The sequence below is a fragment of the Panthera uncia genome (genome assembly GCF_023721935.1).
Source record: "Panthera uncia isolate 11264 chromosome A1 unlocalized genomic scaffold, Puncia_PCG_1.0 HiC_scaffold_17, whole genome shotgun sequence".
Taxonomy (NCBI): Eukaryota; Metazoa; Chordata; class Mammalia; order Carnivora; family Felidae; genus Panthera; species Panthera uncia.
This window is the reverse complement of record NW_026057577.1, coordinates 51,299,632-51,324,388: the sequence shown is the minus strand read 5'-3', so window position 1 is coordinate 51,324,388 and position 24,757 is coordinate 51,299,632. Positions and strand designations below refer to the sequence as shown.

At 42.1% G+C, this 24,757-nt stretch overlaps 1 protein-coding gene across 2 annotated transcripts in view; it reads right to left on the bottom strand.

Annotated features, from left to right (window-relative positions):
* The window catches only part of OCLN (occludin), a 55,672-nt gene that overhangs the window by 12,067 nt on the left and 18,848 nt on the right, over window positions 1-24,757 (bottom strand). For both annotated transcript variants that reach the window (XM_049649591.1, XM_049649592.1), the window contains one exon: window positions 4,521-4,666. In XM_049649591.1, the coding sequence (XP_049505548.1) occupies window positions 4,521-4,666 (146 nt within the window). The remainder of the gene's footprint in view (window positions 1-4,520; window positions 4,667-24,757) is intronic.

Sequence of the window (24,757 nt, the reverse complement as noted above, 5' to 3'; positions counted from 1 at the left end):
ACTCTAGAGGATAACTTACTTGATATGGCATAAAACCTAAAAACAAAATGCTCAGCAAATATATATAAATTCAAGAGTTAGGGAATTTTTGTACTGCCAATAATCTTTGAGCCTACTTTTATTTCTTTTTTATTTCTTTTATTTTTTAAGTTTATTTCCAGAGGGAGAGAGAGCACAAGCAGGGGAGAAGCAGAGAGAGAGGAAGAGAGGCTCTGCACTGTCAGCACAGAGCCTGATGTGGGGCTAGAACTCACAAACTGTGAGATCATAACCTGAGCTGAAATCAAGAGTCAGACGCTTAGGGGTGCCTAGGTGGCTCAGTCAGTTGAGCGTCCGACTTCAGCTGAGGACATGATCTCACAGTTTGAGTTCAAGCCACACGTCGGGCTGCTGACAGCTCAGAGCCTGGAGCCTGCTTCGGACTCTGTGTCTCCCTCTCTCTGTGCCCCTCCCTGACTCACACTCTGTCTCTCTCTCTCTCTCTCTCTCTCTCAAAAATAAATAAACATTAAAAAAAGAAAAAAAAGAGTCGGACACTTAACCAACTGAGCCACTCAGGTGCCCTTGAACCCACTTTTAGATACAAATCCTGTTAGGTCATAATCTGCATACCCCAGAAGAGGCAACCAACTGTATACTTTCCCTGGTATCCAACTCAGTATCCAAGTCCAGAAGTTCACCCTTTTGTATTGTCTTTTTTATTCATTTGTTTTTCACACACACACACACACACACACACACACACACACCCTCACATGCATTTGGTGTTCCTATCTTGTCCTGACTCTCAGTGTAGCTACTGTGCACTGTCTTCTGTCCCTGATAGATTGCAACCTCCATGACAACAAGGATTTGCTATTCCAGGGACAGCTACCCTACTGTGTACCTGGCAGGTGTTCAGGATCATTAATGAATTGAAAACACCTTCACAAGAATTCTGATGACACCCAGTATCAGCGAGGGAAGAGAAACAATGCATGATCAACATCAGTGTCCTATGAGCATAATGTCCATGATGTACATGGTACTTCAGAACTGTCACCATTATCGGGGGGAATATCTAAGCCTTGTCCATCAGAGAACTCCATCTCTGTGGCCTCAGGAAAGACAATGATCCAAAAAGGGCTAATCAAGAATCTTTCAACAGGTTGTATATGTAAGCTTTGGAAGAGGGCATTCCATTTTCCAAATCCTATGCTGAAAGTTCAGTTAGCATAGCCTGGAAAATGTGGATGACCATTCTGCTCTACCGACAATAAAGCCCACAGAACAACAGGAGCCTTGCTAGCCTCTGAGTTTCTAGATCATGCCATTCTCTTTTTCTTTTTTCTTTTTTGATGTTTATTTATGTTTTGAGAGAGGGAGAGGGACAGGGTGCAAGCGGGGGAGGGGCAGAGAGAGGAGACACAGAATCTGAAGAAGGCTCCAGGCTCTGAGCTGTCAGCACACAGCCTGACACGGGGCCTGAACTCATGGAACACGAGATCATAACCTGAGCCGAAGTTGGACGCTCAACCGACTGAGCCACCCAGGAGCCCCTATGCTTGTATTTTTTTAAAGGAAAATATAAGTAATGTACATTTTGGCCAGCATATTTATTTTAAAATAGCCTCTGGAAGGTTATATAAAAGAAACTGGTAACACCAGCTGCTCCTAGGAAGAGGAACTAGGTAGCTGGGGACAAAAGCTATCCTTCTGTCCATTTAAAATTTTACATTACAAAGGTACTGGCTTATTCAAGAATTAAGCTAAGATTTTTCAATGGTTCCAAATGAACTTGTGAAAATATCTTGGGTGTCATGAAAAGACAGCATGTGGAATGCTATGTAACCATTCAGGCTTTACAATTAGAGACACAGCTGGCCACAAGATGCATTATAAATATTTCTCATGTATGCACAGAAGTCAAGCAACTCCTAGCCTGAAACTTTTTTTTTTTTTTTTTTTTTGGGACAGAGAGAGACAGAGCATGAATGGGGGAGGGGCAGAGAGAGAGGGAGACACAGAATCGGAAACAGGCTCCAGGCTCCGAGCCATCAGCCCAGAGCCTGACGCGGGGCTCGAACTCACGGACCGCGAGATCGTGACCTGGCTGAAGTCGGACGCTTAACCGACTGCGCCACCCAGGCGCCCCCTAGCCTGAAACTTTTAAAAGGACTGTGTCTCTACTGGGTATACCTTTGCCCCTCACAGCCTCAAGTATTTTAGATTTTTGTCAAAATCCACACAGAAGGAGAACACAGAAAATGCTCCTCCTCCAAATCATTCACAACTGATAGCAACAGGAGGGTCAATTGTGAAGACCAAAACAAAACATGTGTCGAGGGTAAGGCAAACTGACAGTGTGTTTCCCACATTCCACTCCAGGGTAATAATAAAACCTACTGTCTCAAACTGAGTCCATAATTAACTCAGCTGCTGGTGTCACCTTAAGGGGTTCCAGGCACCCAAACTACCGCACACTCAGGGTTGATCTCTATATTAACTGGCCCATTAAAAGGAGGTGGGGCAGGGAGCTGTGGATAAAACTTTGAAAGTTTTCCAGCAGATACACCTTTAACGTAAAACAATCAAAGCAATTAAAGGAAAGGTGTTTTTTTTGTTTGTTTTTTTTCAGTCTACAAAGGAATTTGGAGTTCTAGAATTACATATATAAGAAGATGGGGTGCCTGGCTGGCTCGGTCGTGGAGCATGCAACTCAGTCTTGGGGTTATGAGTTTGAGTCTCACGCTGGGTGTAGAGAATACTTAAAAATAAAATCTTTAGGGGCGCCTGGGTGGCTCAGTCAGTTAAGCATCCGACTTCGGCTCAGGTCATGATCTCACGGTCCGTGAGTTCGAGCCCCGCGTCGGGCTCTGTGCTGACAGCTCAGAGCCTGGAGCCTGTTTCAGATTCTGTGTCTCCCCCTCTCTGACCCTCCCCTGTTTATGCTCTGTCTCTCCCTGTCTCAAAAATAAATAAAACGTTAAAAAACAAATAAATAAATAAATAAATAAATAAAATAAAATAAAATAAAATAAAATCTTTAGGGGTGCCTGGGTGGTTCAGTTGGTTAAGTGTCCAACTTTGGCTCAAGTCATCATCTTGCGGTTCCTGAGTTCGAGCCCCACATGGGGTGCTGTGCTGACAGCTCAGAGTCTGGAGCCTGCTTGGGATTCTTTGTCTCCCTCGGTCTGCCCCTCCCACATTCTCATTCTGTCTCTCTCTCAAAAAATGAATAAACATTAAAAAAAATCTTTTTTAAAAAAAAATTTTTTTTTTAACGTTTATTTATTTTTGAGACAGAGAGAGACAGAGCATGAACAGGGGAGGGGCAGAGAGAGAGGGAGACACAGAATTGGAAGCAGGCTCCAGGCTCTGAGCCATCAGCCCAGAGCCCGACGCGGGGCTCGAACTCACGGACTCACAGACCGTGAGATCGTGACCTGAGCTGAAGTCAGACGCTTAACCGACTGAGCCACCCAGGCGCCCCTAAAAAAAAATCTTTAAAAAAAAAAAAAAAAAAGAAGAGCAATTTATCATCCCCTGGCAAAAATCACATCCAGTCAGTAACAGTCTCTCCAAACCCCCTCCTTCACTAGTCATTAGGATGAATTAGAATCAGGCTTTAGGGTAAACTAAAACCACCATGGAGATACCATTTCAGTAACCATAATGGCAGCTACTCTGGGCCAGAAACTCACTGTGAGGTTTTTTACGCTACTTGTAACTCTAAATTTTTTTTTTTTTAAACGTTTATTTATTTTTGAGACAGAGCATGAACGGGGGAGGGTCAGAGAGAGGGAGACACAGAATCTGAAACAGGCTCCAGGCTCTGAGCTGTCAGCACAGAGCCTGACACGGGGCTCGAACTCACAGACCGCGAGATCATGACCTGAGCTGAAGTTGGCCGCTCAACCGACTGAGCCACCCAGGCGCCCCTACACTACTTGTAACTCTAAACGTGGAGGCCTCATCAGTTTCACATCCTCCAGGACATGAAGGATCTAGCACAGCAAGTGAGATCTCAGAATTCCTGAATTCAAACAAGGTCTGCTCCTTTAATAAAAATGTATGTGGCTAAGGGTAGATCAATCAGCAATCTTCCCTTTCCATTAAATGAGCCTAACAGTGACAGGCAAGGAGAGACACAACCACACACAGTTCCACTATCAGTAATGTCCTTGACCCTCACCTCAACCTCAAAACCAGAATCAGAAAGAGAACCATGTTTTTAGAGTGGAAAAAAACCCAACTTACCCTTTCTCTATTAAACCAACGAGAGAAAAAAGAAGCACTTTCTGCTTAGATGGGGAAACAGACCCCACCAACTCACAGCCCCTCTCCCCTCATCTCCCAAGTAGCTGCAAGCCTCCACCAACAAGGCCAACATCAGTGTCCAGTCTTTGGGAAAGTGTTTTTCTGTTTTGTGTTGTTTGTTTTTTAAGGCAAATGGCACAACAAGAACTGATTTATCAACACCAGCAAATATTCATTTTTGTTTAGACTCATTCTACCTGAAGAAGGAAGCTGCTACTTACGGTGTTGATTTATAGGAAGACTCTGGATATGACCTCCTGTCATTCACTTTACCGTTGGAGGAGTAGGCCATGGGGCTGTCCACTCTTTCCACATAGTCAGAAGGGGGAGGAGGCATGTCTTGTGTGCCAGCAGAAATATTTTTAACCTACAGAAACAAACCCAAGAGATACAATTATCATTGAGCCTGCAATTTAAAGGGGAAAGAAATGGAAGAAAAATATCAGATATAAAATTACCTAATACTTATTGGGCTCATTAAATACTATTAACCTGTAATGACTACCTTGTTAGTGTAAACAATCAAATCAGTATTGTTACCAACACACAAATGATGCCAATTCGTTAGCTTAACAAGTCCAGAATGAATTACAAAAAAGGAAAAAATATCACAATGACCTGACTCTTATCCTGATGTGATTAGGCAGAATCATTACCCATGGTAATTGTTCCACCCCACATTAGAAAGATTAATCTCATCGTTTTAAGTTTATTTATTTATTTTTGTGAGACAGAGAGCATGCTCATGCACAAAGTAGGGAAGGGGCAGAAAGACAGAATCCCAAGCAGGTTCCACATTGTGAGTGTGGAACCTGATGCACAGGGCTCGAACCCTTGAACCAGGAGATAAGGACCTGACTGAAATCAAGAGTGCTATGCTTAACTGACTGAGACACCCAGATGCCCCTAATCTCATTTTTTCTAGGCTAGGTCTGGGTTAGGCAAGAATTTTCATTTCTAACAAGTTCTAAGGTAATCTTTATGCTGTAGTCTGGGCACCACACTTGGAAAACCACTAATATAGGACAAAAGACACTGGATCTTCTTTTTTTTTTATTAACGTTTATTTATTTTTGAGACAGAGAGAGACAGAGCATGAACGGGGGAGGGTCAGAGAGAGAGGGAGACACAGAATCTGAAACGGGCTCCAGGCTCTGAGCTGTCAGCACAGAGCCCGACGCGAGGCGCGAACTCACAGGCTGCAAGATCATGACCTGAGCCGAAGTCGGATGCTTAACCGACTGAGCCAGCCAGGCGCCCCAAAAGACACTGGATCTCTTAACCCATCCACACTAAATATGTAATGTTAAAACCACAGAAGAAATTAAGAAGCTTAAAGTGATGATTTCTGCTATAGTTCTTTTTTTTTTTTTTTTTTAATCTTTATTTTTGAGAGAGAGAGAGAGACACAGACACACACACACATGTACACACATACGCACACACAATCCAAAGCAGGCTCCAAGCTTTGAGCTGTCAGAACAGAGCCCGATGCAGGGCTCCACAGCCAAAGTCAGATGCTTAATGAACTGAGCCACCCAGGTGCACCAGGTGCTACAGTTCTTTAATAAGACATTTATTTTCCTTTAACATACATTCTCAATGCCTCTATTCTTAATAGCCTACACAGTAGAGTCCATGATCACTGCCTTCCTTCTCTACTTTACTACCTATTCCATTCTGATGTGTAAGTGAATTTGTCCTAGAAGGTAACACACATTGAGTTATGCACTGTTAACGCGAAAGATTTCCCAAAGGATCTGTCGGAGAAAAATTTAAATATCAGTAAGCATTGCCAATTAGAGTCACAACATTTTTTACAAAGTTTATTTATTTATTATTTTTTTAGTAATCTCTATATCCAGCATGGGGCTTGAACTCATAACCCTGAGATCAAGAGTCACATGCTCGTCTGACTGAGCCAGCTAGATGCCCCTAGATTCCCAATATTGACCGTTGGAGTTCAGGTGGTAGATCCAACACCTTCTATTTCATTTCCAATCTTTAAGTTGTTATATATTACTCTGCAAATAATAACTGAGAAACCCAGGTAAGTCACTTAGTTGTTACAAAGTAATAGAAATAAGGTGTGGGAAAAATTGAAAGTTAACTCCACAAAAATTAGTAATGTGAAAAAGAGCAACTTTTCAAAAATAAGGAGGAAATTACTGGTTTAGCTTGGTAATGAAAACAATGACATGAGATTAACTTGGGCTCACTCTAGATCTGCCAATGACAAGTTCTAGAAAGTCTGTCTCTTTTCTTCAAGAAATAGGGAAACTACCACTTTTATTCAACATAATACTGGAAGTCGTAGCGGCAGCAGACAAGAAAAAGAAGTAAAAGGCATTCACATTGGTAAGAAGTAAACTTTCACTATTCGAAGGTGACATGATTGTACATATAGAAAACCCTAAAGACTTCACCAAAATACTACTAGAATAAATGAATCCAGTAAAGTTGTAAGATACAAAATCATTATAGAGAAATCTGTGGCATTTCTTTTTCTTTTTTTAAACACTCCTTTTTTTAAAAAAAAAAAAGTTTATTTTGAGAGAGAGACAGAGCAAGCAAGTGAGCAGGAGGGGTGGAGACAGAGGGAGAGAGAGAAAATCCCAATCAGGCTCCACACTGTCAGTGCAGAACTCAATGTGGGGCTTGAACTCACAAACCATGAGATCATGACCTGAGCTGAAACCAAGAGTCAGACGCTTAACAAACTGAGCTACCCAGCCACCCATGTTGCATTTCTATGCACTAATAATAAAGTAGCAGAAAGAGAAATTAAGAAAACATTCCCATTTACAATTGCACCAACAGGTATAAAAAATACCTAAGGAATAAATTTAACCCAAGAGGTGAAAGACCTGTACTCCAAAAACCATAAAAAAATTGATGAAAGAAACTGAAGATGATACAAACAAATGGAAAGATGTTACATGCTCATGGATCAGAAGAACCAATATTGTTAAAATGTCCATACTACTCAAAGAAATCTATAGATGTAATGCAATCCCTATCAAAATATCAACAGCGTTGTTCACAGAACTAGAATAATACCAAAATTTGTATGGAAACACAAAGACTCCCGATAGTCAAAACAGTTTTGAGAAAGAAGAAAGCTGGAGGTGTCACAATTCCAGATTACAAAATATACTAAAAAGCTGAAGTAATCAAAATAGTACGGTACTGGCACCAAAACAGACACATAGATCAATTGAACAGAACAGAGAGTGCAGAAACAAACCCAAACTTATATGGTCAATTAATCTACGACAAAGGAGGCCAAAATATACAATGGGGAAAACATAGTCTCTTCAACAAATGCCACTGGGAAAACTGGACAGCTATGTGCCAAAGAATGAAACTGGGCCACTTTCTTACAACATACACTAAAATAAACTCAAATGGCCTAAAGACCCAATTGTGAGACCATAAAACTCCCAGAAGAAAACATAGGTAGTCATCTCTTAGGCATCAGCCACAAAAACATTTTTCTAGATATATTTCCTGAGGTAAGACAAACAAAAGCAAAAATAAACTACTGGGACTACACCAAAATTGAAAGCTTTTGGACACCAAAGGAAACGATTAACAAAACAAAAAGGCAACCTACTGAATTGGAGATTTTTGCAAATGAGATATCCAATAAGGGATTAATATCCAAAATATATAAAGAACTTACACAACTCAACATCAAGTAAAACCAAATAATCTGATTAAAAAAAATGGGTCGAGGACCCGTTAAACATTTTTCCCCAAAAGACAAACAGATGGCCAAAAGACACATGAAAAGAGGTTCAACATCACAAATCATCAGGGAGATGCAAATCAAAACCAGAATGAGGTATCTCCTTACACCTGTCAGAATGGCTAAAATAAAAAAGAATGGCTGATGTATCCTCTTTGAAAAACAGTATGGAGGTTCCTCAAAGAATTAAAAACAGAAAGGCCATATGATCCAGTAAGTTCCCTAGTGGCTATTTGCTCAACAAAAATAAAAACACTAATTTGAAAAGACACATGCACCTCTACGTTTACTGCAGCATTATTTACAATAGCCAAGACACGGAAGCAACCAAAATCTCCACTGACAGATGAACGGGTAAAGAAGATGTGACATATATGTACAATGGAATAATATTACTCTGCCATAAAAAAGAACGAGACCTGGCCATTTGCAACGACATGAATGGACTTGATATTACACTACGTGAAATAAGTCGGATAAAGAGAAATACCTTATCATTTCACTCATATATGGAATTTAAGAAACAAAACAGAGAAAAAAGACAGAAAAACAGGCTCTTAAATAGAGAACAAACTTCCGGTTGCTAGATGGGAGGTGGTTGGGGGGATAAGTACATTCAAGAGGAATAAGGGGTACAAACTTCCAGTTACAAAATAAGTCACAAAGATGAAAAACACAGCATAGAGAGTATAGTTAATAAGACTGGAAAAATCTTGCTTGGTGACAAATGGTGATTTCACATCATGAGGAGCATGGAGTCGAGTGCAAAATTGTTGAATCATCATGTTGTACAATGTAACACTGTAGGTTAATTATACTTTGAAAAAAAGAAACTCGGGGTGGGGGGAGAAACTACCTACTTCATAACATTCTTTTGACAATCAAATCGGGTGACAAGGTCTCATATTTAGCACAGTACCTTGATGAGCATTGTAAAAACTCACAAGATGCTGGATTCTGAAATTAAAGCTACTGGATCTAAACAAAGAATTTTTGTAAGTGTTTGAAGGTGACAGCAGACTTTTAATGGGATTATTTTGCTATTATAAATCCTTGCAATTAGGTTCAGCATCAATGCAGTGTATTTCCCTGAAACACACACACTTTATGCTTTGTTTTCCATTACGCATAGCATCAAAACATGACCTCCTCCTTTCCTACCAAGGAAAGGTATGTATTATTGCACCACTTTAAGTATATGAGGTATTCTTTTTTTAAAGTTTATTTATTTTTGAGAGAGACAGACAGTGTGAGTGGAGAGGGATAGAGAGAGAGGGGGAGAGAGAATCCTAAGCAAGCTCTATGCTGTCAGCGCAGAGCCTGTTGCAGAGCTCGAACTCACGAAACGATGACATCATGACCTGAGCAGAAACCAAGACGCGGATGCTTAACCGAATGAGCCACCCAGGCGCCCCAGAACACAAGGTATTCTTGATTGTTTAAAGATAAGAATGGAATTATTTTCTTCTGAAAGTGGAGTCTGTCTGCAACGGGGAAACCAGTGGGTAGGTTGCAAGGGAGTGTGCTTAGATGTCACCACAGCAGGGACAGGTGGGAACCACTCTTGGCTCCCACCGAATTCCCTAGGACTTCACACCATCAGCCAAGCTTCACAGGCACATGCGTTGCCAAGTCAAAGGTCTATTCTTATTCTGGACACTTCATCAGAATTTAAAACAACCTCCTTTTCTTAAAAACCCATTTAACCCTTTTCCAGGTTTTCCCCCTTTACAACCTGAACGGAGACTGCAAAGCTCTACTGACTCTGGCAAAGCTGAAACCAAAACTTTATTTAAAAAAAAAAAAGATGCCTGGGTGTCCTTGTAAACTTCTTACAGCCTGGAATGGAATGTCCTTCCCCTTTCTTTGCCAGCTAATCCTTAATTGGGCTTCAAGTCTTGGCTCACTACTCCCTGGAGGCTTTGTACACATGTCTCTGCTGGGAGAGGCACCCACCTGTCCTCCTAGCTCCCTGAACACCTGTGCACACAAGCCTCCCACCAGAGCACTCGTGCACTGCGGAACAACTGCCCCACACAGTATGATGGCTTGCTCCCATGGTCTCTAACTCCAGGGGGCAGTGTGTTTTCTTAAAGCCACCGCTGCCTGCCTGCTTACAATGTGCCAAACAATGAACTGACAGATGGTTTAGTAGGCTCAGCCTTACAGGTAAGTACTATTTTTCCCTTTTTAGAAATGAGGAAACTATGAGAACTTTCCCAAAGACCTACACCTAGTAAATGGTCATGTGGGACTTAAATACACCACTCACGTGAAAGCCTCTGTGACAATCCACCATCGCAACCTGGGCAGCCTCCTACCTTCCCCTTCGGGTTTCCAGAGCCCAGCACGGTACCTGGCACAAATCAGGAGCCCAGAGTTGTTGCCTAAAGGTTACCTTATTTATTACTGCTGTACTTCTACACTGTGTATATTCGAACGTCTTATCAAATGCAGCTGCTCTGAGCTGACCTTTATCTCTTAGAGTCAGCAGAACTGGACTAGCCTGACCAACTTCACCCTCCAGCACAGGGCTCCCATTTCTTAAACCTTTTTTTACACACATGCACAAAAAAATTCCAAGGCAGCGCGCTTGTTTTGCCAGAACACATATTCAAGTTAGAACAATGGAGGGAAGATTAATTATTAATATGGCCGCTGGAAGAAGGGCATGCAAATTTATGATGCATTGCAGATTAAAAAAAAAAAAAATCCCCAGCCAGGCCCAAAGATGAATAAGCAGCAGTCTTTGTCTTTAAAAAGGAGCTTAAGAATCTAGAGGCTGAGGTGAAATGTATTTGTAAAAACAAGGAGTAAGGTATTTGTTTCCTGTTTATACTTCATTTTTCCCAAAGAAGCTAAAATACAGCATTCCTCATATTACCAATGACAAGTGAGTATAAACCTGCTGCTTTCAAAGGACAGAAGGGGGGAAGCCCCAGTAGGGCCTGACCAGGTGATAGTGATTTACACAAGGAGTCTTCAGCCTGTGTTCCTGGGGTGAGCAAATGGATTTCTGAGCTTCACTGTATTACGGACAGGTTGCCCAGCCCACCCACAAAACTTGATGATGTGACTTGCTTTTTTTTTTTTTTTAATGTTTTATTTATTTTTAAGGGGGTGGGAGGAGAAGGGCAGAGAGAGGGACAGAAGATCTGAAGCAGGCTCTGCACTGACAGCAGCAAGCCCGATGTGGGGCTTGAACTCACAAATGGTGAGACCATGACCTGGGCCAAAGATGCTCAATGGACTGAGCCACCCAGGTGCCCCTAGCTAAAGTTCTTTAAAACAAGCAAACAAAACCAATCATTCTAATGACTGTAGCAAATTTTTAAAGCTTTAGAACCAGAGAAAAATGAGGCTTAATGCTATAGAGCAAACGGTGAACAATTTTCCTCCAATAACTTAAGAAAAGCTCTGTCTCCCTCTCTCTCTGCTCTTCCTCCACTCATGCTGTCTCTGTCTCTCAAAAATAAAATAAAACATTTTTTAAAAATTAAAAAAAAAAAAAAGAAAAGAAAAGGGGGGCCTGGATGGCTCAGTTGGTTGGGTGTCCGACTTCAGCTCAGGTCATGATCTCACAGCTCGTGAGTTCGAGTCCCGCGTCGGGCTCTGTGCCGACAGCCAGGCAGGAGGGCTGATCCAGCAGACTCCCACCCAGGGCCCTCCGGTGGGGAGGAGACCTAAGTGAAGGGGGAGGGACACTGCAGGCAGCAGAAACCCACCCAGCAGGGCCTAGCTGGCTTCCCTTAACTGGTTTCTACTTGACGAGGTGCTGGCAGTGGCACCCCACCCCACCCCAGACTTTCAAAAAGAGAAAAACAACTGGGGTGGCTCAGTCGGTGAAGCATCTGACTTCGGCTCGGGTCACGATCTCACGGTTCCTGAGTTCGAGCCCCGCACTGGGCTCTCTGCCATCAGCCCAGACCCCCCTTCTGATCCTCTATCCCCTTCTCTCGCTGCCCCTCCCCCACTCATTCTCTCTCTCAAAAATAAACATTAAAAAAAAGGGAAAAACAAGACACTAGAAAGAAACACAGACACGCTAAGAGGCTGAGGAGAAAAAGCACACCTAACCAACCAAAAGAATGACGCAGACTCACTATTGAGACTAACTTCAAAAAAGGACAAGTACTCACAGAGACCATATCTACAGAATACAGTGAATTAATTTAGTGTGATACACAGGGCAGATTCACTGAGATTCATATTCCAATCAAGAAAGAACTAAAGTGCTTGTGAAATGTCAAAATGAAATACACTGAAATCAAATAATTTCAAAAGATCTTCACAAGAGGTCATTATAATGAGGACAAATTTTTATTCCAAATGTAATTATCAGAAGAGTTCTGATCACACACTTGTGAAAAAAAAATCTCGGTAACAAATGACATCTAACACTCCTTGGAGAGTTCATGAAAACATCCTAAATCCCCATGGGGTGTCAAGAGGCACACCAAGAGCCAGGCTCCAGAACAGCTGAGCTCCAAACACCTGTCCTCCTCACTGTGACTTCCTCACCTCACAAAGCCATCTCCACCCTCATTTGTGCCTATTCGGACTCCTGAGCAGCCTCCTGACCCCGAATCCTTAAAGTCAAAGATGGCATAAAAAGGTCAAAAAACTTTTAGGTCACTCTGAAAGAAAACTTTCTAGGGACAGCTGGGTGGCTCAGTCGTTCGAGCACCCGACTTCAGCTCAGGTCATGATCTCGATGTTCATGGTTTCGAGGCCCAGGTCGGGCTCTGTGCTGACAGCTCAGAGCCTGGAGCCTGCTTCAGATTCTATCTCTCTCCCTCTCTGCCCCTCCCCCATTCACACTCTGTCTCTCTCAAAAATAAATAAAACATTAAAAACAATTTTATTTATTTATTTTAATGTTTATTTATATTGGGGGGGGGGGAGAGAGAGACAGACAGCACACAAGCTGGGGAGGGGCAGAGAGAGACGGAGATAGAATCTGAAACAGGCTCCAGGCTCTGGGCTGTCAGCACAGAGCCTGACATGGGGCTCGAACCCACAAGCTGTGAGATCATGACCTGAGCCGAAGTTAGACTCTTAACTGACTGAGCCACCCAGGTGCCCCCAAAATAATATTTTTTTAAAGAAAGAAAACCTTCTTCTCTCAAAACTAAGTTTAGGGAAACACTTCTCTCCATGCAAATTAATGTCATTTGGGATTAGGACAACCCAAAAGGCGCAATGACAGCCATCCCCCACTTTTCTCTTCGTCCTGTCTTCATTCCTTGATCACATAACACAAGAAAATATCAGGCTAGACCTGCATCCAGCTGGTGGTAGCAATGTGACAAAAGTCACCTACCTCTAAGAACAAAAGGGAAAGTTCTGCATTTAAGTATCGATTATGTGCCTACGAAACCTGACATTGTTTATTACTCACCACCGCCTGGTGAGATAGGGTTATCTCCATTTTCAGATGAGGAAATTGAGACTCTAAGGTTAAATTAATTTGCTCACGGTCACATGGTAGAGACAGGATTGGAACCCTCGTCCACCTGACTCCAAAACCAGCTCTTTCTGGCATAACACACTCATGTTCTCGAGGTACTGACTATTCCCTGTAACAAAAGGAACCATTCTTCTCAATGCCTTAACTCCTCACCACACCCTAATGGGATATGATGTGAATCCATTTGAAGTTTTACTCACCAATTAGACTAACACTGTTAGAGCAGCTTTCGACACAAAATTACTATGGATTAAACTGACTTGAAAATTAAAAACAATACATGCTGGGGCACCTGGGTGGCTCAGTTGGTTAAGCATCCAACTCCTGGTTTCAGCTCAGGTCATGATCTCACAGTTCATGGGTTCGAGCCCCACATAGGGCCCTGTGCTGACAGTGTGGAGGCTACTTGGGATTGTTTCTCTCTCTCCCTTTCTCTCTGTCCCCCCTCCCCCTGCTTGCTCTGTCTCTCTCAAAAAAAAACAAAAAAAATAAAAAAACAAAAAAAAAAAACACACAAGAAACACAAAATACAACCTAAAATGAATACGTGCTTTATCACCAGGTGCCTTTGTTTAGAACAGAGCGTAGGAACACCACCCTCAAAAAGGGAAACAGAAAGGCTTTTCCTGCTTGGTAATTAAAAGTGGAGAAACACATCAGACATCAGAGAGAAGAGCACTGTAATCTCAAAGTACCATCGCCAGTCTTTACAACCTGAGGTCCCCCTTCCCTTGCACTACAAGTTCTCAGAACAGTAAGTGGTCCAACTCGTTTTTCCTGTTTGCTGTTACTTTATACTCACAGATGCTCCCTCCACAGGAACCTCAAAATTGCCTCGGGAAAGTACCCTCAAAGGTTTTTCCACTCTTGGTTGCCTGAAGGCGATGCTCCCAGATGTACAAATCCCACAAACGAAGAGATCACGGATGGACGAGGCTCGAGCACAGTCTGATTAACGTATGTTAATCACACGGCACTGAGGATTTAGCAAGCACAAGGTCCCCTACCCAAATACACGCTGCCCACAGGGAAATATTAACATATACCAGCCAAGATGAATTCTGCAGCTCCCTCAGAGTCAAGGAGTTGTTCGAGCTTCGGCAGGGGGTGCAGTGGAGAAACTTTACACTCAGTCTGTGATCTCCTTCTAGGCCCTCTTGTTCTAGTAACAGAAATCCTGGCGCAGACTGTATTTTAATAGGCACGTAGCTTGTGCCGGCACACGGCAACAGGTGTGCCACAAGGCACAGAACACCTTGGTCCTCAGAGCCTGTGGTCAGTCCACGTCTGGGGATCCAAATCCCTTTCAGTTTACTCTATTGCTCTGTACGACAATACCATTTTCTAAGTATGCCATGGGTTGGAAAAGGCCTCACCTTAACTCAACAGCTCTCTGGGCTTGCAGTGTTCCGGCTGCAGCTTTGGTTCTCAAAGTATGGTCCCCAGACCAGTAACATCAACTTGGCCCGAGAACTTATTAGAATCACCAATTCTCATGCCCCAGTCCTGAAAATGAGAAACCACGGGGGGGGGGGGGGGGGGGGGGGTCCAACAGGCTGTTTTCACCAGCCCTGCAGGTGATGCTGATGCTTGCTAAGAACAGCTGAGGGAAGACACAACTTTCCTCCAGCCATGGACAATACCTGCTGCTAACTTAGCATTAACAGCGGGGCTGGAAACCTAGGAATCTCTGCTTTCAGACAGCCACAGACACACCCACTGGCGAGAGCACACACTCTACCACCTACCTCGCCATTCATTACAACTCTCTAAACCGGCTCTCCAGGATGCCTTGGCCCATCCGCCAACCCGTTTCCATTGACGGTAGTGCTGGGACAGACAGGGCTTTCTGTACTCCACGCTGTTGAGTGCTAGGTCAGTAGATGGATAGGCCACTTCCACTTTTGTTCCATTTTGTCCCCTGTAAGGCCACAGGTAACAGCACCATCCTTCCCACAGTGAGAACCTAATGTCCTGATAGTCGGCAGCCCATAGGACTACTGGTACATTAAAGAATGCTGGCACTGGTTGAAAATTAAAAAGGCGTTCAAGTTTCTTTAGATGTCTAATGCTGATTACCATCACCAGCTAGTCCCAGCCACCTGCCCCACACCCACCTGCCTCCCCACTCGGTGTGCAGGGACATAACAAGCAGAGCCCGCCTGCGACCTGTAGGAAAGCCGTTGTTATTTTATTTGTGGCAAGCTTACACATAAGGAGAAGATTAAGTTAAAGTGAACCAACATTAAAAGTATTTATATTTTGGGTACTCTTACCCAAGCTTCCTTATTCCAGCTCTCCGTGCAAACACTGACAATTTCACTCCAGCTAAAATTTACTGTGTGTTAATAGACTATGTGCTGGTCCTGACCTAAAAACCCTTTAATCATGACCGCATCAGCTTGTCTGCAGATGAAACCTTTATTTTCATTTACGTATGAAGAACCCATTAAATGAACAGATAAAACCACCTCAGGGCAAAGTGATTTCCTTCATCAGAGTCCAAGGAAACCAAAAGCCACCCAATGCTGACCATAAAGGACAGGGGCCAAGATGAACATCGGGATCCTGCCCCCTTTCTCTACACCCAGCCAGATCATCCTCTCTATCCTGACGGGTGAAATGCTGAAAACAAGGCTACATAGATGTTGCATCACCATGTCAAAAACCTTAAAAATTTCTAGAAATAAAACTACCCAGATAACAAAGTTATTAGCCTTTAGACTTAAGTATTTCCTACTTAAAAACAGGATCTTGTTTAACAGACTTCATTTACTACTTGATAACAATGGAGAAATGAGTCAATGGCATGTTCTCTCCAAACTTACTCTATTCTTGCTTCTGAAACAGATCAAGTGACGTGACAAGAAAAAGGGTGCAAATTAGGAGCCGTGCAGGAACTACTAGCTGAGAATGGCTAAGCTGGTTTGTAGCAGATAAGCACCTTACACATATACACCTCATTTTAATCTGTCAGTTTGACTATCTAAGTGGTATCTTCCCCAGTTCTGCTGGCAAAGAAAACTAAAGCTCAGAGGTTTTCAGAGGAAAAACAACAGACCCCAAAACACAAGTTATAAGGCAAATACAATCCTTGTCCTGCTGATTATGATGTCAGGTTTGAGTCAAACTGCTGGAGCCCTCTGCAAACCTCAGTCTCTCCTTCTGCAAGAAGAGCGCCCACACCGTCAGGATTGCAGTTAGGATAATAATCATGTGTAAAGTGGCTAGCCTATAATGGTTACTTAGGAAATGCTGGTTCCTTTCTTTCTTTTGCTGTGATTTTTTTTTTTTTTATAGCTTTGTTGCCAAAATTAAAATGTGAAGCTCAAACCCGAGTCAGTTGATGTATTACACCGGCGAGAGCCCTGAGAAAGTCGTCTAAACAAGAGCGGCCTATTCCTGACCCACTAAGTCACCACCCTGGCTGCCATCTAATTAGCGTGTCCACCTGGCAGACCCACAGCTGCCTGCAGGTAAGGTCACTGAGGCAGACTGGAGGACCTCATCCTAAGGTCCCAGACCTCCCTCAAATTGTTTCACTTTACCAAAGCCAAATCAAAAGTCATTCCCAGGAGCGCCTGAAACTGAGGTTCTTAACTTTGTTACTATTGCACCGGAACGCTGTAGGTATCAATGAAAACTAACCTCAAGTGCACACCTCTTACAATCAACGCTTTAATAATTACCACTGGCGTATGCTTTTCCAAGGCCAGGCCCCGTTTATGAGTATTTACTTAAAGAAAAATGAGTCTGTATGTCTTGGTATTTATATCTATGACCTTCAGAAAGTGTAGGTGGAGGAAGAGGGATCTGAGCACTAAGAGCAACAGGAAATACTGATCTTCACAGGCTAATGAATATTAGTCCTTCCCGTGGCTCTGGCACCATGGCCAAACAGTGCGCCCCCATGACACTGTCCCCTGCCCTGTGGTAAGAATCCCAGCTCAAGCAGGGGCCCAAAGGGATCTGAGCAGCACGACACCCTCCTGGGAGGAGCCCACAGAGCACAGAGGGGCACTGGAGTGAAGCAGGCACATTCAAAGCTGCTCAGGAAGTCATCCTAAGCTCTTCCAAAGGCACTCTGAATGTGAACCTGGCTACATGTCCAGATGTTATCAAAAATAAGAGGGCAGTTACAATTAATTCATGTAGTACGTATTGTTTCCAGAGTCCTGTTTCTCTAGAAACCATCTCCCTATGCCACACAGTAACTGTGGGAAATGCCATCTGCCATATTATGTGATGAGGGCCCTCCCTGGAGCACAGCAGGCTGGTGTACAGATGGTGACCCGACCCAGGCCTCATCAGGGCCCTTCCCCGGCCCGGTCTTAGACGAAGCATTAATATGAAAAACTCCAGAGGAAACATGCTGGATCACAGAATTTTTAAAGTTAAAATACAACTCAATCTTCACTTAGGATATTGGTAAACGTTAGACTGGTAATGTCCAGGGCAGGGCAAAGATGCTCAGAAATGAGCACTCTCACATCACATACTGTCAGGAGAACTAAACAGCCTTTCACAATGAGGCAATTTCGCAGCACCTAACAAAATACAAAACTTGTACACTCGACGAACACTTCTAGAAATCTATCTTATACGAGCAAGGGCACATGAAGACACGTTTAAGAATGTTCACTGCACCGTTAACTCCAAGAGCAAACCACCAGAAGCAATCAAAATGTCCATCAACAGGGGGGATGAATCATGGTATCCTCATATGGTGTAATACCCTACAGCTGCTAAAAGCAATGAGGTACATGGGTTCTGTACCGACAGACTTAGTTATTTTAAGGATTTTACAAAGTTAATTCACTGTAACAAACCCATGAGGTGGATGCAATTACCATCCCCATTTTAGAGATGGGAAAGCTCAAGCACAGACACGGAAGACCCTGCCAGGCCTCACAAAATCAACTGGCAGGGCTGGACTGGGACCCAGGCAATTTGGCTCCACACTTCACACCCACTCTACTATACTGTACTGGTTTTGTGTCTGCGACCGTACACATGGAGGGAGTCTAAGATGAGGACTTGGGGGAGGAGAAGCATCCACACTACAACAGTAAGAAGTCCCTAATCTCAAAAAAATTACATTGGAGGGAACAAAGGAGTGTCTTAGAATGTATGACATCAGTAACAATAAAAAAAGGATATAAATCTGTCTGTTAAATGTCACTGCCCCAATGGGACACAGAGGGAGAGGGGTGGGAACTTCCCCCCCTTTTTTTTTTAAATTAAGTAGGCTTGGGCCACCTGGGTGACTCAGTTAAGCATCTGACTTTGGCTCAGGTCATGATCTCATAGTTCATGAGATGGAGCCCCATGTCAGGCTCTGTACTGACAGCCAGGAGCCTGGATCCTGCTTCGGATTCTGTTATATAAACAAAGATTTTAAATCATATCATTGTTGGTAATACTAAATAGCAAATGTAACCATCAATGACTTTGGTGACATAAAATCATGGTACATCCATACCAGGATGAGGCTCCTTAAAAACTGGGAAGAAAGTTCATCAGGATACACTGTAAAAGCAAAAAGGGCAAGGTACGAGCAGAATGGTGTGATCACTACACTAACTTTTGCGTAAATAAGCAGGGAGTCTGTTTTTCTTTGGTTTTATTTTTGCAAAGTAAAACCATGAAACACATGATAAAAAACTAAGAGGAGTACCTAGAAGAGTGGGGGGGGGGGGGAAGATACCTAAAAAAAGAGAAAATGGGCACACAAGGATGGCCAAGGAGACATTTCCCCAAAAACCTGTTTTTAAATTTTTATTATTTTTTAAGTTATTATTTTAATTCTAGTTAGTTAACATATAGTATTCTATTAGTTTCAGGTGTACAATATAGTGATCCAACACTTCCATACACACCCGGTGCTCATCACAAGTGCCCTCCTTAATCCCCATCACTTACTTAACACATCCCCCTACCACCCTCCCCTCTGGTAACCTTCAGTTTGTTCTCTATAGTTAAGAGTCTGTTTCTTGCCTTGCCTCTCTCTTTATTTTCCCTTTGCTCATGTTTTATTTCTTAAATTCCACATGAAATCATACGGCACTTGTCTTTCTCTGGCTGAATAACTTCACTTAGCATTATACTCTCTAGCTCCATCCATGTCATTGCAAATGGCAAGATTTCATCCTTTTTTGTAGTTGAACAACATTCCATTATATAGATATATATATACCACATTGTCCTTATTCATTCATCAATAGACACTTGGGCTGCTTCTGTATTTTGGCTATTGGAAATAATGCTGCTATTAACATAGGGGTGCATGTATCCCTTTAGAATTAGTGTTTTCTTATCCTTTAAGTAGGCAAACACCCAGGAGTGCAATTGCTAGATCCTAGGGTAGTTCTGTTTTTAACTTCTTGAGGAACTTCCATACTGTTTTCCTCAGTGGCTGCACCAGTTTGCATTCCCACCAACAGTGCACAAGGGTTCCTTTTTCTCCACATCCTCACCATCATCCGTTGTTTGTGTTGTTGATTTTAGCCATTCTGACGGGTGTGAGGTGATGGCTCATGGTAGTTTTGATTTCTTTTTCCCTGATGATGAGTGATGCTGAGCATCCTTTCAGGGGTCTGTTAGCCATCTGTATGTCTTCTTTGGAGAAATGTCTGTTGATGTCTTCTGCCCATTTTTAAATTGGATTATTTGTTTTTTGGATGTTGAGTCTTAGAAGTTCTTTATGTATTTTGGATACTAACCCTTTATTGGATATGTCATTTGCATATATCTTACCCCATTTCATAGGTTGCCTTTTAGTTTTGTTGTTTCTTTTCATGTGCAGAAGAATTTTATTTTGATGTAGTCCCAATAACTTATTTTTTGCTTTTGTCTCCCTTGCCTCAGGAGATATATCTAGAAAAATGTTCCTATGGCCTATGTCAGAGACATTGATTCCTGTGCTCTCTTCCAGGATTTTTATGATTTCAGGTCTCACATTTAGGTCTTTAATCCATTTCAAGTTTATTTGTGTGTATGATGTAAGAAAGTGGACCAGTTTCATTCTTTTGCACGTAGCTGTCCAGTTTTCCCAACACCATTTGTTGAAGGGACTATCTTTTTCATATTGCATATTCTTTCCTCCTTTGTTGAAGATAAATTGACCATATAATCATGGTTTATTTCTGGGCTGTCTATCCTGTTCTGTTGATCTATGTGTCTATTTTTGTGCCAGTACCATGCTGTTTTGATTACTACAGTTTTGTAATACAATGTGAAGTCTGGAATTGTGATTTGTATACAGTCTTTTCTTTTTCAAGATTACTTTGGCTATTTGGGGTCTTCTGTGGTTCCATATACATTTTAGGATTGTTTGTTGTAATTCTGTGAAAAATGCTGGTGTTATTTTGATAGGGATTGCATTAAATGTGTAGATTGCATTGGGCAGTATAGACATTTTAACAATATTAATTCTTCCAATCCATGAGCATGGAATGTCTTTCCCTTTCTTTGTGTCATCTTCAATTTTTATCATCAGTGATGTCTTTCACCTCCTTGGGAAAACCTTTTTTTTTCACTGTAATTCTGACCAAGAGATCTTTTTAAAGGGGATACTTAGGAAAGTTTCTATTTTGCCAAAAAATACAAGAATTAAAACAGTTATCATACTGATAGATGCAACAATATAAATGCATCTCGGGCGCCTGGGCAGCTCAGTCAGTTAAGTGTCCGACTTCAGCTCAAGTCATGATCTCATGGTCCGTGAGTTTGAGCCCCACATCAGGCTCTGTGCTGACAGCTCAGAGCCTGGAGCCTGCTTTGGATTCTGTGTCTCCCTCTCTCTCTGCCCCTCTCTCCACTCACACTCTGTCTCTCTCTCTCTCAAAAATAAACATTAAAAAATTTTTTTAAATGAATCTCACAGACAATATGTTCAGTGAGCACAAAAGTACACAGTACATAATTTCATTTATATGAAATTTAAGAATGGCAAAACCAATTGATGTGACAGAAATGACAGAGGTCACCACCCTCTAGAGGATACTGAGAAGAGACATGAGGAAACCATGGACACTGGAATGAACTATGTCTTTATCTCTTTGATCACGACCATGATCTCATGATCATAAGCCACACAATTAGTGTACCTGCTGTACTTTACTCTGTGTAAGATATACGTTGTACTTCAATAAAATTAAGAGTATCAAAAATGTTTTTGAGGAATATTTAATGATGTCATAAAAAGCCTACAATATAATGTTAAATCAAAAAATAGGATTTTAGGGTGCTTGGGTGGCTCAGTCAGTTAAGCATCTGACTTTGCTCAGGTCATGATCTCGAGGTTCATGAGCTCAAGCTCCGCATCAGGCTCTCGGCTGTCAGCGCAGAGCATACTTTGGATCCTCTGTCCTCTTCTCTCCCGCTCCTCTGCTTCTGCTCTCTCTCAAAAATAAATAAATGCTTTAGGGGTGCCTGGGTGCCTCAGTCAGTTAAACGTCCGACTGTGGCTCAGGGCATGAACTCGCGGATCCTGGGTATAAGCCCCATGTCAGGCTCTGTGCTGACAGCTCAGCTGAGCAGCCTACAGCCTGCTTCGGATCCTGTGCCCCTTCCGTGCTGGTGCTCTCTCGCTCTCTCTCTCTCTCTCTCAAATAAATAAATATTTAAAAAAATAAATAAAATTAAAAAATAAACATTAAAAAAATATAAGATTTTACATAGTGTACCTGGATGGCTCGGTCAATTAAGCATCTGACCCCTGACTTAGGCTCAGGTCATGACTTCAGAGTTTGTGGGTTTGAGCCCTGTGTTGGGCTCTGCTCTGATAGTGAGGAACCTGCTTGGGATTCTCTCTCCCTCTCCTGCTCGTGCTTAGGCTCTATCTCAAAATAACTAAACTTTTAAAAAAATTCTATTAAAAAAATAGGATTTTACACTGATGGGGAACATAGTCCTACTTCTTCGGATTCAGATTAAGAAGGTGCAGGAGAGGCTGGGTATATGACAGAAAATACATGAGAACTGTAACTAAGGGTGGAAGAATTTTCTTTATAGCTCACTGTATTTCAAAATCTCTAGTTACCAATCAGATAAAATAAATTTAAAAAATACATACACACACACACACACACACACACAAACACACACACATATATATATATATACACACACACACACACACACTTTAATTCAGAAAAAGTACCAACTACATCTGGAATTTGAGGACATAACAGAAAAAAATAAACACCTGCAAATTTAATTAAAAGAACCTTCAAATATTTAATCTACAACGTTGGTACAAACTGAAGTGACTGACTGACTACAAAGGACCAGGTTAACACCCAAAACAATGTGCAAACATGGCCTGCTTATTTTACAAAGTACAAGATATCCAGAAGGGGAAGGGAAAAAAAACAACTCGAAAATTCCCTAGGAAGGCAGAGAAACCATTGTACTGGAGATTCAGAGACAGGAAATTAGCAAGTTGCACATTTTCCCCACACATAATACTTAAGAGCTGAAACCTGCTTACAACTCTTAAAGCTCAACTTTTGAAGCATCTTTGCTCAAAGGTTCCGATACTACAGATTTTAAAATCCAGGAAAGGCAGTAAGATCTAATAAAATAATGAACATCTAATAAAATAATGAATAATGAATATGTTAGGGTAGGGAATAAACTTACCCTAACATATAGGGAAGGAGTAAACTAATATTCAGTAGCTAATTAATTGTTCCTCTGGTAAGTTTTTCTTCCCTTCTCCCCCACCAAAAAGAAACAAAACAAAACAAAAAACATTAGTAGCTATATGGGGAGTATCTGGTCTTAGTTCTCTACAACGAGAATTCAAATTTTAATCCTTAGTACAAATAATCAATGCTAGAGTTTTTTACCATTATTTTAAGCAGAGATTATTTTTATATTAAAAATACGTAGACCCTTGGGGCACCTGGGTGGCTCAGTCGGGCGAGCGTCCGAATTCGGCTCAGGTCATGATCTCACAGTTTATAAATTCAAGCCCACACCAGGCTCTGTGCTGACAGCTCGGAGCCTGGAGTCCGCTTCGGATTCTGTCTCTCCCTCTCTCTCTGCCCCTCTCCCACTCATGCTCTGTCTCTCTCAAAAATAAATAAACATTAAAAAAAATTTTTTTAAATAAAAAATAAATACATATACCCCAAATAATGCTTTTTTAAAAGTAAAGTGCTGGGGCACCTGGCTGGCACAGTCAGTGGACCATTCGACTTTTGATCTCCAGATGGTGGTTCGAGCCCCACAATGGGTGTAGAGATTACTTAAAAATAAAATCTTGGGGTACCTGGGTGGCTCAGTCAGTTAAGCACCCAACTCTTGATTTGGGCTCAGGTCATGATCTCATGGATGGTGAGTTCAAGCCCCGAATCGGGCTCCAGGTGGCCTCCACATGGAGCCTGCTTGGGATTCTCTCTCTCTCTCTCTCTCTCTCTCTCTCTCTCCCTCTCTTTCTGCCCCTCTCCCACTTGCCCACAGGTGCTCTCTCTCTCAAAATAAACAAACTTCTTAAAACATTAAAAAAAATAAAAAATAAAATCTTTATAAAAATAAAAAATAAAAAATTAGATTAAAATTTTTTAATAAAAATCTAAAAAATAAAGTGCTTTCTGCTTCACCATCATTATCACCTCCATAAACTGTTAAGGCTATCTTTTGCCCAATTATCAAAAGCACCCAGAACTGATTAAAACCTCCTGACAGTAAGATCAGATGAGAAGCCAAAGTTCACTGGAACTCTACTATTACCAGCACTGGCCTCTCTTAAGTCAGTTTTTTTTTTTTTTTTTTTTGTTAGGCTCTCGAAACCTTAAATAAACAAATCCAACAGCCAGTGAAAACTGACACGCCCAGAAACTCCCAGAAACTCCCAGCGAAACATTTACTTCACAGTTCACAATAGACAGTCCTATTCCATCTACAGGTGGCCTTGCCTGGAGCTAAAGGTCGAAAGAAAACAGTCCTTAACACCTGCACACTTTTTGGGGGTGGGAGGGAAGGAGGAGGAAAAAGAGAACAAGCAGGCTTCAAGGAGAGTTCAGGAACACAGGAACCCTACCACACCCGCTGATTTTTTTTTTTTTTTTTTTTTTTTTTTTTTTTTTGGGACAGAGAGAGACAGAGCATGAACGGGGGAGGGTCAGAGAGAGAGGGAGACACAGAATCGGAAACAGGCTCCAGGCTCTGAGCCATCAGCCCAGAGCCTGACGCGGGGCTCGAACTCACGGACCGCGAGATCGTGACCT